The sequence below is a fragment of the Ochotona princeps genome, chromosome 4 (genome assembly GCF_030435755.1).
Source record: "Ochotona princeps isolate mOchPri1 chromosome 4, mOchPri1.hap1, whole genome shotgun sequence".
Lineage (NCBI taxonomy): Eukaryota > Metazoa > Chordata > Mammalia > Lagomorpha > Ochotonidae > Ochotona > Ochotona princeps.
The window spans coordinates 56,061,652-56,075,973 of NC_080835.1; the positions used below are offsets into that span (position 1 = coordinate 56,061,652).

The 14,322-nt window shown below is 56.9% G+C and overlaps 1 protein-coding gene across 2 annotated transcripts in view; it reads left to right on the forward strand.

Moving 5' to 3' along the window:
• The window catches only part of MYO7A (myosin VIIA), a 60,938-nt gene extending 48,050 nt beyond the window's left edge, over positions 1-12,888 (forward strand). Inside the window, exons 31-48 of one of the 2 annotated variants that reach the window (XM_058663641.1) lie at positions 598-768; positions 925-1,042; positions 1,603-1,729; positions 2,560-2,843; positions 3,541-3,731; positions 4,224-4,348; positions 4,811-4,980; positions 5,661-5,814; positions 6,466-6,621; positions 7,034-7,139; positions 8,052-8,165; positions 8,795-8,882; positions 9,001-9,107; positions 9,244-9,429; positions 9,802-9,918; positions 11,214-11,297; positions 12,127-12,246; positions 12,695-12,888. In XM_058663641.1, the coding sequence (XP_058519624.1) occupies positions 598-768; positions 925-1,042; positions 1,603-1,729; positions 2,560-2,843; positions 3,541-3,731; positions 4,224-4,348; positions 4,811-4,980; positions 5,661-5,814; positions 6,466-6,621; positions 7,034-7,139; positions 8,052-8,165; positions 8,795-8,882; positions 9,001-9,107; positions 9,244-9,429; positions 9,802-9,918; positions 11,214-11,297; positions 12,127-12,246; positions 12,695-12,784 (2,508 nt within the window). In that variant the 3' untranslated portion in view covers positions 12,785-12,888. The remainder of the gene's footprint in view (positions 1-597; positions 769-924; positions 1,043-1,602; positions 1,730-2,559; positions 2,844-3,540; positions 3,732-4,223; positions 4,349-4,810; positions 4,981-5,660; positions 5,815-6,465; positions 6,622-7,033; positions 7,140-8,051; positions 8,166-8,794; positions 8,883-9,000; positions 9,108-9,243; positions 9,430-9,801; positions 9,919-11,213; positions 11,298-12,126; positions 12,247-12,694) is intronic. The other variant, XM_058663642.1, reaches the window with a different exon arrangement.
• Positions 12,889-14,322: the final 1,434 nt, after the last annotated feature.

Genomic DNA, 14,322 nt, shown 5'->3' on the forward strand with positions numbered 1-14,322 from the left:
GCCTTCAGCCTCTCTTCTAACCCTTGCCTCTCTTTATAACCTCAGGCAGGTATCTGTGGGGCTGCCATGTGCCAGCCTGGGGGGAGAAGGGCTACGTGCCAGGCCCACCAGGCTCCCAGAATCTTTGCAGCAGCAACTGCTAGGGGGTCAGCGCTGTGGCTGCCCCCTTGGTGATGTCACAGCCATGCAACAGAGATGGCAGTGGGGCGATGGGGCACTCCCACCATGCCAGCCGCCTGCACCCCTCCCACGTCTCCATTCTCCAGGACTGGAACTTTCCTCTTCTCTAGCTTGTCAATTCTGGGCCTTGTCTCAGAGGGGTTAAGGAGAGGGGTCACTGTGAGTCAGCTGGTGTTTTGGCATGCTCCAGTCCAGTTGCTTGGCAGTGCTGAGGGTATCCCGGGGGAACAGAAGCATATGTGGCCCTGTCCTCAGGGAGCTTGCCGTGCAACCGAACAGACAAGAATTCTGTGGAACGTCAATAAAAATGTGGCATCCTCAGGCCAGGGGAAGGTTGGGGTGGGGGTGGGTTTTCGTGGTCTGCAAGGGCTCCCCATGGGGTCTGGGTGGTATGCATGACGGAGCCCATCCCCCTAGGAGGATGACCTGGCCGAGCTGGCTTCCCAACAGTACTTCGTGGACTACGGCTCCGAGATGATCCTGGAGCGCCTCTTGAGCCTTGTGCCCACCTACATCCCTGATCGTGAGATCACGCCACTCAAGACGTTGGAGAAGTGGGCCCAGCTGGCCATTGCTGCCCACAAGAAGGTAGGAGGCTGCAGGGGCCTTGGAAGGCAGCCAAGGATCTGTGTGGCCATGGTTGCGGCTTCCAGCTCATACCTATGTCTGCCGAGCAGCCAGGTGGCTTCTGAACAGAGCTCGCTCATTGTCTTTTTCACCTCTATTCCTCCCTGTCCCTGCCAGGGCATTTATGCCCAGAGGAGAACTGATGCCCAGAAGGTCAAGGAGGATGTGGTCAATTATGCTCGCTTCAAGTGGCCCCTGCTCTTCTCCAGGTTTTATGAAGCCTACAAGTTCTCAGGTACTGCCCAGCCTGCAAGTCTCCCTGCCCCTCCATCTCCAGCCCCAGCAGCACTCCAGCGGAACTCCTGCCTGGGGGGCACTGCTTGCTCCATTCAGGTCAATGCCACTTGGCAGGTACCGCAGGACCTGCTTTGCTTCTGTGAAGCGAGAGTGGTGTGGCCAATGCAAAGCCCTGGATAGGCCACTTGCTCAGGTGTCCTTGGGCCAGAATCACCAGGTGTCTGCTTTTTGTCAGGCCCATGCTGGAGCTTGAATTCACACAGTTGTTACACAGCTTGGCCACAGGGAGGCTGGGGCTCACTTGTCCAGTGCTCCCCATAACCCTCTTAGTGCAGGGCTGCACAAAGAGCTGTAACAAAAAGAGACTCAGACCCCACATCCCGACTCTGCACTTTCTTCTCACTGAGACTCAAGTTTTAGCTTGTGGGGCAGTTGTGTGCTCTGCGAGATGGAAATGGGTGTTCCACAGTAGCCCTGTCCCTGCAGGCTCATGGACTGGGAAGGGGTGGGGCCTGGGGGCAGGGAGGCCTCCCTGTGAGTGTCCCATTCCTGTCCCAGGCCCCAGTCTTCCCAAGAACGATGTCATCGTAGCCGTCAACTGGACAGGGGTCTACTTCGTGGATGAGCAGGAGCAGGTGCTTCTGGAGCTGTCCTTCCCAGAGATCATGGCCGTGTCCAGCAGCAGGTGGGCAGAGGTCTGGGGAGGCACAGAGATAGGAGGAGAGGGCACAGCGGTGCTGAGGCAGCACGTGGCCTGTCCTGGGCCCTGTGGTAGAGCTGTTTGTGGTGCCCTGCATGGGCCCCCTGGGCACATCCTCCTGGCTGGGCAGGGGGTGCTCCAGCATGTGCTGGTTGTTGTGAGATGAGCTGCACAGCTAGAGGACTGTCAGGGGCAGGCAGTGTAAACCAAAGGAGTTGGACTTGGGTCGGATTGCCATCATCCCTAAAACCTGGGTCTTTGCTCAGTTTGCTCACATTGGTGAAGACTAAATGCAGTAAGGGGTGGGAGAATTTTCTGTAGACTCCACTGTGTGGTGCAGCTCATGGAGGGAAGTGGCGAGTTCTACTAATAGGCTGGCTTTCCCAGCAGTGCAGTGGCTCCACTCCTCACCTAAGGCTTGTAGGGCTGTCTGGGCTCATCCAGTGGGTGGGGGTGGGGGCTGGGCAATGTCCAGCTCTGACAAGCTGTGCACTATGAAGTGGTCACAGGGATCACTTAAAGCTTCAGTCGCGAGGGGACAGACACTGAACAGGCCATGTTACAGCAGGCCTGTGTGGGTGGCTAGGGGGAAGATTTCCTGGAGGACATGGTTTCTAGGCTAAGATGTAAAGTTAGAGTAGGAATTCGAGAAGTGGGCTGGGCCGGTGTGGGCCACCCTCTGTACCACACCAGACTGCTCAACTGTGTCAGAGTCCGGACTGTGTCCCACCTGGGCCACCTCTCACCTGATGGGCTGGGTTGTGTTTCCCCCAAGCTGGGCCATACCTAATGCAGCTGGCCTTGGTGTCCTTCAGGGAGTGCCGCGTCTTGCTTTCCCTGGGCGGCTCTGATCTCTGCTGTGCTGCACCTCACGTGGGCCAGGCAGGACTGATCCTGGCTGGGCCCTGTTCCCCGTGTTGGTCCTGCAGGGGGGCGAAGCTGACGGCTCCAAGCTTCACCCTGGCCACCATCAAGGGTGATGAGTACACCTTCACCTCCAGCAATGCTGAGGACATCCGTGACCTGGTGGTCACCTTCCTGGAAGGGCTTCGCAGGAGATCCAAGTATGTGGTGGCCCTGCAGGACAACCCCAACCCTGGTGAGTGACTGCTGGCAGGGGCTGCATGCATCCCTGGGGGTCAAGGGCGCTAGGCTGACCATGTGCCATGGTCGGGTGCTCAAGTCTGCTCTTGCCACAGTTCCATCCTCACCCGGGTGCTTGGTCAAGGGGCAGAACTGTGTGCCTTCACCACGTGCTCTGTGGGGAAACAGCTTCCTACCCTCCCTTGGTCCAGGTGATTCTCCATACCGCTCCCTACCCCGCCCACCTGCTGATGGCAGCAACTGGAGGGGCCCCCGGTTGCCGAGTCATTAAATTCAGGATCCAACACGGGAAAGATGAATTGGCAGCCACTCTGCCATGGGGGAGTGTGGGAGGGTTGAGCAGGAGGCAGCAACACGCTTGTCGGAGCACAGCAGCAGGAGAACCCAGAGTTCGCGAGCGCTTGGCATCGGCCCTTCTGGAGTCAGGGCCCCGGGAGGGAGAAGCGTGGGCAGAGGGTGAGGAGAAAGACAAAATGGACTAGGCGGAGAGGCAGGAGGGAGCCACCATGTGCTGGCAGTGCATAGCTTGCGCTGGCTGAGGGAGGAGTCGGGTGAAGGCAGGGTGGCAGGTGGTCACCCGAGTGAGACGGGGCCTCAGTTCTTCAGTGGGGAGTAACAGCTTACAGGCGAACTAAGTGTGCTACAGCCCGGCTGTCCCGTCCTCCTGTGACCCCATCACCTCTGCTTGGCAGCGGGGGAGGAGTCAGGCTTCCTCAGCTTCGCCAAGGGAGACCTCATCATCCTGGACCATGACACTGGGGAGCAGGTCATGAATGCGGGCTGGGCCAGCGGCATCAATGAGAGAACCAAGCAGCGCGGGGACTTCCCCATGGACTGTGTGTATGTCATGCCCACAGTCACCATGCCACCGCGGGAGATTGTGGTGCGTACGCGTTCCCAGGCCTCCTCGTCCTCTTTCTCTACCTGTAAGGTGGAGTGAGGGACTGGAGTGAGATGACTGATGTGCAGATTCTGGGACTCTAGGGAACACAGACTCAAGATTAAGGCAGCTACCAAGCTTGTCTCAGGTGCGCGGACGCCTAGAGGTTACATTAGGGGAAGGACTGCTGGGGCGGGGGAGGGGGGAGGCTAGGATGGGAGGAATGTGGCCTGGGGAGGGGAACAGCATCCTTCACTGTCTGGAAGGGCAGCCCTGGGCCTTCTGGAGACCCTGTAAGCACAGCTCTGAGGCAGGCTCTGTGTGAGGGGCGTGGCAGTGATTTCAGAGATCCTAGGGAATAAATAGGCTCCCAGGGTCAGGATAGGATGCCAGGCTCCACCCTGAGGGCAGTCTGCAAGGCTCTGGGCCTCACCATACTGATCCCAGTGGGTCCAGGTAGGGAGCTGATCTGACCATCTGCTGTTTGGCCTCTAGGCCCTGGTCACTATGACCCCCGACCAGAGGCAGGACGTTATCCGGCTCATGCAGCTGCGCACAGCGGAGCCTGAGGTGCGCACCAAGCCTTACACACTGGAGGAGTTCTCCTACGACTACTTCAGGTGACAGGGGAGAGCGCTGGGGCAGTGAGCCGCAGTCTGTTTCATGGCTGGGTGCTGGGTGGCTTTGTAGGGCCTAGTTAGGGAGCACTGGGGAGGGTGCTGTTAGGTATACCTCCCTAAGTTGTCTCAGCTTGCCTGCTTTCATGTGAAAGTTGAAGACCGTGCCTACCCCAGGCAGGGCCTGGGCACTTAGGACTAACTCCTCTGCCTGCCTCACCATCTCACAGTGCTGGTGGGAATCCAGGCAGCTGCCATGTCACACGCTCAGTGTGGCAGGGAGAGGGGCAGAGCAGAGGCACCCTGGTGGAGGTGGCATGTCCACGTCCAGCAAGGCAGTGGGTCTTCTCTGACGTCACCTGCAGGCACAGGGCTGGGCAGGGCTGGGCATCTCATGAGCTGGGGGTCTCTCCCCCAGGGCTGCCTGCAGTTGGGCCAGGGCTGACTGTCCCTGTGCCGTGGCAGGCCCCCACCCAAGCACACGCTGAGTCGGGTCATGGTGTCCAAGGCCCGCGGCAAGGATCGGCTGTGGAGCCACACGCGGGAGCCACTCAAGCAGGCGCTGCTCAAGAAGCTGCTGGGCAGCGAGGAGCTCTCTCAGGAGGCTTGCATGGCCTTCATCGATATCCACACTGGTGACATGGGGGACCGGGGTTGGGGAGGTCTTCATATTCAGACACCTCTGTCTTTTGGAGGGGTCTGTCCGGTCAGGGTCCATGTGCCTAGTGGCTGCCTTGCCCACTATCTCCCCTGATCCTGTCATTTGTCTGACAGATCCTGTGTCCTGTGCTGGGCCAGGCATGGCAACACAGCTAAGACCAGCCTCAGCCCCTGGGCTCAGGCGGTGACTTACAGATTAAGATCAGTGCCAGCAAGGACCTGGAATTCACAAAGACCTGGGGGAGGCAGCAAGGGCCTCCTGGGAAGCAGCGGAGACCAGAGGCTGCAAAGTGTGTCACCAGGCAAAAGGTGGGGGGAGAGGACTCAAGGAGGGGGAACAGCATATATCAATGCCTTCAGGTGAAACACAGTCGGGTGGTTTCCAGGGCACATCACTGGCGAGGAGAGGTGTGCATACAGGATCCTCAAGTTCCCCTGGCAGAGGTGGCATGGTCAGACAAGGCCATGTGTCTGCTCTGCAGACTGGAGCTGTGAGGCTACAGCTTGAGAGGGTGGGTAGACTGAACCCATTTCCTAAGTGAGTAGCTTGAGACTTGGGGACCTCCCAGGGGTCCGTGAGGGAGTAGGACCTCTACCGCCACTGTTCAGGCCAGGACTCCCACTCATCATAAGCCTTTCCTTAACAAGCCCTCAGCTGTGCTGAAGTACATGGGGGACTACCCATCCAAGCGGACACGCTCTGTCAATGAGCTCACTGACCAGATCTTTGAGGGGGCCCTGAAAGCGGAGCCCCTCAAAGACGAGGCGTATGTGCAGATCCTCAAACAGCTGACCGACAACCACATCAGGTTAGCAGGCGAGGGATGCGGGTGGGCACCGTGTGCTCCCGAGGCAGGAGCCAGCTGTGCCTCCCAGGCCTTCCGCACACACCAGGGAGCCGGCCTTGGCTCCAAGGCCCAAGGATAGCCTGTCAGGAATGTGGAGGTGGCAACCCCTGCTCCACTGGCTGTTCCTCCTGCCATCCTGCCTGGCTCAGTCCTTGCTGCCCACTTGATGTCCATCCCCAGAGTGTCCCTTCCTAGCTCAGGGTGGAAACTCCTGGATGGGGCCCTTTGCCCTCAAGTGTCTCCTCCTCTTCTCCAGGGGCCAGGCTGAGGAAGGCGTGGGAAGGCAAGCCATGCTCATTTCGGAGCCAAAGAGAATCTGTTCCCTCCCCTGACACTGAACTCCCCACCTTACTGGGCCCTACAACCCTAGCTTTGTCACTCTGTACAGACCCACTGTGGCTTACCACAATGCCAAACCCTGGCACCCATGGGTCCACGGCCAGGATACATTATCAGTTTCTCTGCAGAACAGACTTGACCCCATCTTTCAAAAACCTAGAATACCTGTCACCTCCTCTTAGAAGCCCTCAAACCATCCCTTGTGTCAGGACCCCTGGGAGCCCTAGGCCCAGTGGTCGCTGACCCCACAGTCCACTGTGGCTTGTCTTTCAGGTACAGTGAAGAGCGGGGCTGGGAGCTGCTCTGGCTGTGCACGGGCCTCTTCCCGCCCAGCAACATCCTCCTGCCCCATGTGCAGCGGTTCCTGCAGTCCCGCAAGCACTGCCCACTTGCTGTGGACTGCCTGCAGCGACTCCAGAAAGCTCTGAGGTACAGTGGTTACTGGGGTGAGGTGGGCACCGCTGTGGGCTCATAGCCACAACACCCTGTGGGACAAGCCCCTGCTGGGGGTGAGTTCATGATGGGGCCCCTCCCTCAGGCATCTCAGCTGTCTGCAGGCAGAGTGGTGAGGTGCCCGCTCTGCACGGGTTGGGAAGTACTTAACTCATGCCTTCAAGTCAGCAAGGTTAGGGGGCATAAACACCTGAGTTGCTCTTAATATTCTGTGAAGCCCACCGTTCACCCCCTCCCCATGCAACTCTTGGTGTGGGCACAGTCATTTCAGGTTGTGCGGACTTGACACTAGCCAGGAGGTGGGGCGTGGGGATCAGATCCAGGGTTTGCCTGCCTCCAGGTCTCCACACCCACCCCCTCCTGACCCTGTCCTCACCTTCATCTTCAGAAATGGCTCCCGGAAGTACCCTCCTCACCTGGTAGAGGTGGAGGCCATTCAGCACAAAACCACCCAGATTTTCCACAAGGTCTACTTTCCTGATGACACCGACGAGGTGAGGGTCACTGGTTCTTCGTCCACAGACACACATCCAGTCTGGGCTTCCTGAGGCCTCCCGTGCAGCTGCACACTGGCAGCCTTGTCCTCCTGCCCCTTACAGGAGGCAGAGCCGTTGTAAGACCAGGAAGTTCCCCAATTCCGAGGGGGCCTGGCACCAGGCCAAGCCCCTGCCTCCTGGTGGTCCTCCATCGAAGGGCCTTTCCCTCTCCCCCTCCCTGCGAGGCAGCTCCACCTTGGAGAGGAGCACCTGTTTCCTTCCGAGTCGGGGTCTGCATGGGGGCCTCCTTTCATCCCTGCCCTTTTCTGGCCTCAGCTCACTTTTTATAGGCAGAACCTCTGACGCTTGGCCTCCTGCCACACCCCTCCTTCCCTCCAAACCTCCTGTTGGTGTTTCTCTCAAATCTACAGTCCAGCTGCCTCAGACCCCCACCCCACCCCGTCTTAGCAGACCATCTCATTCAGTTGAACTTGAGTCCACTACCTAAACTTGAGTGTGATAAAGACTCAGAATGCCACGATAAGATTCCGATCATAAGGACAGGAGATGTTGCTCCAGTTCTTGTCCCTGAATCTCTTTCCTCCATCTAAACCAGCAGACCCTAATATGCTCACCCTGCTCTGGCTCCTTTCTCCCCATCTCCCTGCTTCCCACCACCTGTCCTCACTGTGTGTCACTGGCCTCATGCTGTACAGCTACATCCGGGCTCCTGGGGGCCAAACTCAGGGAGTACGAGATTTGGGAAGACCCACACAGGAGTTGCTTTACCCTATTTCATGAATGCTGGGTCTGGCTCTGGACCCCCAGCGAAGACACCTCAAAGAGAGGGTGTCTTGCAGGGGAGGGTGTAAGGGAGGGACACACCTCAGGAGTAGCCACGCAGAAGCTAAGGGAGCTTCTCCTTGCCAGGCCTTTGAGGTGGAATCCAGCACCAAAGCCAAAGACTTCTGCCAGAACATCGCCAGCCGGCTGCTCCTCAAGTCCTCTGAGGGATTCAGCCTCTTCGTCAAAATCGCAGACAAGGTAAGTCAGCCTGACTGCTGTCAGCCCAGCTCATCTGGGACCATCTGAGCTTCCGGGCTGGGAGGATGACAGGCGGGCCTTGCATGAAACCCCACTGTGCTCCCTCCTGCTCATAACCTTTACGGGGCCCCTGATTATCCTCATAGAATTAGCATGTCCAAGGTTGCCCAGCAGGTGTCGCCATACCACATACATGCCACCATGGAAATGATGAAGGACCTGGAGGCAGCTTTCAACCCCTCTGCTGGGGAGCTTCCCTGCAGCAGCAGGCAGGAGCAGGTGCTCTCCTACCAAGCACCGGCTTTCCTCGGACGCCCACATCTGTCCCTACACCAGGGATGCAGAGGTGATGCTCCTGAGATCCTAGACCAGGGCAGCCCAGAGTCCACAACAGGATGTCTAAGGCAGGATCTAGCCTCACGCTGAGAGGACCGCTGACCTGACAGGAAGGGGCTTTTTGCCGGAAATGCTCAGCAGGCATGGGCAGGCTGGACCTGCTACAAGAAACCCCTTGTGGCCCAGAGTGGACTCTGCAGAGCAGGAGCCACCAGGAATGCTTTGGTAGGCAAGTCAGAAAGCTCGGAGCTACTTGAACTCAAACAAGTGTACCACAACAACCATGCCTGCAGGTCATCAGTGTCCCCGAGAATGACTTCTTCTTCGATTTTGTTCGGCACCTGACGGACTGGATAAAGAAAGCACGTCCCATCAAGGATGGTAATGAGGCTCGGGCCTGGGGTCATCTCTGGTCCAGAGTGGGGCAGGAATTGGCTCAGGGCCATGGTGCAAGACCTACCTGGATGGGACTCAAACGGGGGCATCCTCTGTGCTACAGGAATTGTGCCATCACTCACCTACCAAGTGTTCTTCATGAAGAAACTGTGGACCACGACAGTGCCAGGGAAGGACCCTATGGCTGACTCCATCTTCCACTATTACCAGGTGAGCCTCCAGGAAGCGGCCCGCTGTCCTTGGTCTCTTACAGCGTGACGTTTCTTCCTCTGAGCTCCAAATCCCCTACCTGGCCAGGGCTCTCCCTCAGTGCCCAGCTGCCCACTGATTGCTCTGTCTCTGGCAGGAGTTGCCCAAGTACCTCCGAGGCTACCATAAGTGTACGCGAGAGGAGGTACTGCAGCTAGGGGCGCTGATCTACAGGGTCAAGTTTGAAGAGGACAAGTCTTACTTTCCCAGTATTCCCAAGCTGCTACGGGAGCTGGTTCCCCAAGACCTCATCCGGCAGATCTCACCTGATGACTGGAAACGGGTGAGCAGGTCTTGGGCACTGCAGGGTCAAAGTGACAGAGGCTGGCTAGCGGTGCAGGGAAGTCCCTCATATGGCTCTAATGTAGTAAAACCTCCCTCCCTCCACCTGATTCTCCAGTCCTCCATGCGAAGGACTCATGTGGACACTTGGCAGTGATTTTTCCCTGTCCTGGTTACCATGGTGACCGAATTTTACTTGCTATCCATTGACCTTTCCACCTGTGACAGGAAGGGAGCTCAGAAAACCATTAGCTGGGATGAGGAAAGAGCCTCTCCCCTGCTCTTAGTCTGTGCCTGGCCCTGATAGAGCAATGGGCAAAAGTGGCAAAGGGAGAGGACTTTGCGTGGTATGCTGACACACTTCTTCCTGCAGTCTATTGTCGCCTACTTCAACAAGCATGCAGGGAAGTCCAAAGAGGAGGCCAAGCTGGCCTTCCTGAAGGTCATCTTCAAGTGGCCCACCTTTGGCTCTGCCTTCTTTGAAGTAAAGGTAAACTGGGTGGGGTGGGAAGGGGTCCTCGGGTGGAAGGTGAGTTGACACAGACACTGCCCAGGGCTCAGGGAAGATGATGATAGCCTTGGATGCCAACCATGGTAAGAGGAGGAGGGAAGAAGGCTGAGTCTTGGCTAAGGATCAGCCCTGGAGATGCATGCATCAACGGCTCAGTGAGGCAGGGAGGGCAGACACGTGCACATGCCAGAGGAATGGGAGGTGGTTTGTGATGTGTCCGTGAAGAACCCTCACAAAAGTGGGAGAGCCCATGAGGTCCAGCCTGGACTAAGCAGAAGGACTGTAAGGCATCCTGGAGGAGGTGACAAATGATCTTTCCCTAGGGGCCCTAGCAGAGACAGCCCCTGAAAGGCAGGTGCGTGAGCAACAGCCTAGTGGCATGATAGCTGAGGTCTGGGTGGATGGATGTGTGTTGGAGTAAATGGGAAAGCAGATGGATTGTGATTGACTCAGGGCTCTGACGGGCAGTGTGTCCTTAGCTCAGCCCTGTTTCCCTGCCCTGCAGATGGTAGATAAGATGGTCCAAAGGCTCCAGGGGACTATGGGCAGGTCTGGCACTTCAGAGGTTTCATCTCTGGCTTTGGTCCACCCCCCCTCATCCTCACTGCCCTGGCTTGGGGCCTGGAAGTTCAATGAGGTGGGGACCCTGAACTGACCACTGAGCAGAGGTTATGCTGAGGGATCCTTCTAAGGGAGCACAGACCCAAGGGAAGGGATGTGGAACAGTCTCAAGTTCAGCCTGAAGGAGGTGACTGTTCGGGAGGCCTGGAAGCAGAAGGTGGTCGGGTCTCCACTGTGTGTGGTGTGCAGCCTTGGGGGGGTTTAAATGGGGACTATGAGGTAGCGAGAACACCAGTCTGTGTGCCTCTGCTCCACCCATTACCCTGCAACCAAACAGGCAGGAGGAGCGTGAAGAAGTGGGTTTAGAGGATGAAGGCAGGCCTTTGAGAAGGAAGCTTGGCTGTGTAAAGACGAGTTAGCTGGAAGCAGGCATAGGGTTCAAGGAGAGCTTTTTTTAATGATGGGAGCCTCATGGGCTGAGAGAAAGGAAACAGAGACTCCAGGCAAAGTAGGAGAGAAGACATGGAGCTGCAGTTGGGGACCCAGGAAAGGTGTGTGGTAGCACTGAGGGTCCTGCAGAGGGGGCAGCCTGAGCCTGAGCCAGCAGTATCTCTCCACTCCTAGTACCAGAGGCAGCAGACGGCTTCATTTCACTCCCCAAAAGCTTCTGCTCCGCCCCATTCATCTGACAGTTTCCCATTTCTCTTTGCCAGCAAACCACAGAGCCAAACTTCCCAGAGATCCTCCTAATTGCCATCAACAAGTATGGGGTCAGCCTCATTGATCCCAGAACCAAGGTAAGCAGGGACAAGAAGGCGGGTGGGGACTTCTTGGCTGAACAACTAACCAAGCCCCATAAGCCCACTTACTGCGACCATCCCCACCCTTAGCTGCCTCCTCTCACATCTTGAAATGGACCTGTTTGCTGGGAACTCCCTGACCTCTCACGAAATCAACACAATTGCTCTCCCAGAGTTACTAACAAACTTCTTGCTCCCAATCCCATGAATGCCTTTCAGTACCTGATTTTCAGCACCAGTGGCAGCACTCCCTCCTCCCAAATGTTCTCTGCCCTTACTGGTCAGGCTAACAGCCTGTGCTGGATAACTGCAGGTCACTGCTACTCGTTGAGCTGTGCTGAGCAGCAGGGCCAGGAAGAACAGGCCTGGCAGATACCCGGTTGAAGAGCACCAATGGCTGCCATCTTCTGCTTGGCCTCACAGGCCACACATTCCTAGTTTCATCTCCGTAATCATTCCTTCTCAGACACCTCAGTGTTGGGGTTCTTCTCCACCCATCCCTAAGTCCCTGTCCTGTTTCCTCTAACTTTGCTTGGACACCTCACCCAGTCCTGCAGTGTCAATTCCTTCAGGCTCTCAAATGCCAGTTCCAGACCCCAACAAACTGCTGGACTGCCCGTGGTGTCTCCCCACCTGCTCCCAACCAGCACCTGCAGGGGGAGGGCAGCTGGTTCCCACTGCAGCTCCATGCAGAGCAGGCTGCCTCTTGTTACTACTCTTCTTCTCAACTGAGGCCTCCAATCCTGGAAGTTCTCAGGGCTACAGCTGGGGGTCACAAGGCCAGTGACTCCACACTGTACACCTGCTCGCCCCTTCTGCTCCCCAGGACATCTTGACCACTCATCCCTTCACCAAGATCTCCAACTGGAGCAGTGGCAATACCTACTTCCACATCACCATTGGGAACCTGGTGCGCGGGAGCAAACTGCTCTGTGAGACGTCACTGGTGAGCGCTTCCTTCTGAGTAGCAGGTGGTTCTGCCTTGCATACAGCTTCAGCTGGAACATAGGAGTGTGCAGGTTGGCCTGGGGGCAGATCAGGTCTGTGTGAGGTGCAGCTTTGGATGGGGACACGGGCTTCTTCTGGGGCTGAGAAACAGGTCACTCAATCAGCAGCCGTTAAGGCTCCTCAGTGTGAGCATTGTGCCTGTGGCTGTAGCCGTCTCTTCCAAGTCCAACCAAACTAGCACTGAGCCTTAATGGGCTATACTCAAACTTCCAAGTTTAGTGCAACTGGTGCCCTTGGAAGTTTGTTCTGATGAGAGACAAGGATTTGAGGGACCCATAAGCTAGTGTCCTGAATTGGACAGTGTTGGCCACTTCTGGGGAGCTGATTGTGACCATGAGAGGCCAGCTTGTTCCCCTCTGTGTTCTACTTACCTTTCTTGCTTCCAGGGCTACAAGATGGATGACCTCCTGACTTCATACATCAGCCAGATGCTCACAGCCATGAGTAAACAGCGGGGCTCAAGGAGCAGCAAGTGAACAGTGGGGAGGAGCTGCTGGCTCCTGGGGAGCAGCCCTCAGGACAACTCTGCAGCTGAGGAAGAGCTCTGCCACGCAGAGAGGGGGCAGGGCCTGGTGGCCACCACCACCACCACCAGCTGCAGAGAGGCCGCCCCTCTCCCAGCCCTGCAGTACCTGGGTCAGGTGGAGTCCAGCTTGCTGTGTGGACTTCCCACTTATGATACGAGTCTGTGCTCCACGGATGCTTCTTTTTGTCAGACCAGACCCACCATGCGACCCCTTTGAATTCTATGCAGTGTTGGGACCATGAACCGAGAGGATGGCCCCACTCTCAATGCTAGGAACCAACCATCCAAACAGGGGCTGAACAGCAACTCCGAGGTCCCAGGATGGGGTTAATCTCTCCGAGTCCAGCATTCTGGGCAGGGCAGAGGGAAGCAGTCTACTCTCATACATTGTAAGCTGACTGCTGGGCCCTCCCTGAGTCTCTGAGCATCTCGGGGCATAAAGCATGTGCCTCACCCTTGGGCGCTTCCATGTCTTTTCTGGTGGAGGGAGAAAACGGGGTCCTGGGTTAGGGCAGTGCCCTATAACTGCTGCTTCCTTGGTCTGCCCTTCCAGACCAACCTTAAGGTCTGAGTTTGGGGTTATGGGTGATTGAACCAAAGTTATACTTGAAACTTTCTTTAAGGGCCCATTTGGGAGCAGGGCAGGTTAGGGGCAAATGTCTGTTAGTCACCAGCTGACAGGTAGGGACTGAAGAGTGCTTAGACTGGGATCTGTGAGGGTTGGGAACAGGAAATCAGCTTCAGGGCCTTACCTGGGGCCAATGGAGCCAGAGTGGCCCTTGTATTCTTCCAGAAACTTCTTGGCTCATCAAGACATGTCCAAGACTACCACCATCTTGGGTTAAGTCCTTGTAAGTGTTGCTCTGTGACCAGGATGGGAAAACCAAGGTCTGGGGTAGGGGCTTCAGGCAGGGCAGCTGTGACATGGCAGGGCGGGGGCTCCTCCTGGATTCTAGCTGCCTTGAGCACCTGGAGAAATGACAGAGGAGAACCCTCTGGAGTGGAGGGAGTGTTTGTGATCTGTGCTGAATGTCTCCATGATATTTCTTGAGTGGAGCCAGTGCTTGCCTTTACACAAATGCCTGTGTCATTCACACCTTTTTGCCCAACCACCTTAAGGGAGGTGTTCTCCCCATCTTCCCAGCTGCCAGTGTAGGTGAGGGAAGGAGGGACGATGTTCAAGTGAAGCCTTGGACCGGACAACCCCACTTTCTGGAATGATAATGTGACACTCTTGAGACCACCTTCTCTGCCAGTGCTTACATGGCTCCATGTTCAGCCCAGGCGAAGTTGGTGCAAGTAGCAAGGTGGCCTGCCTCTTTACCATCTTCCCACAGATGTGCGTGGGGTCACACAGTGGAACTCCACTCACTGCTTTGAGCCTTGTGTTTGTTTCCCTGTGGACCACAGGCTGTTGGGTGAGACGGGGATTGTGCCCAACCATCACACTGGGGAGTCAGCAAACCATGTGGTATTAGGGAGCATTCC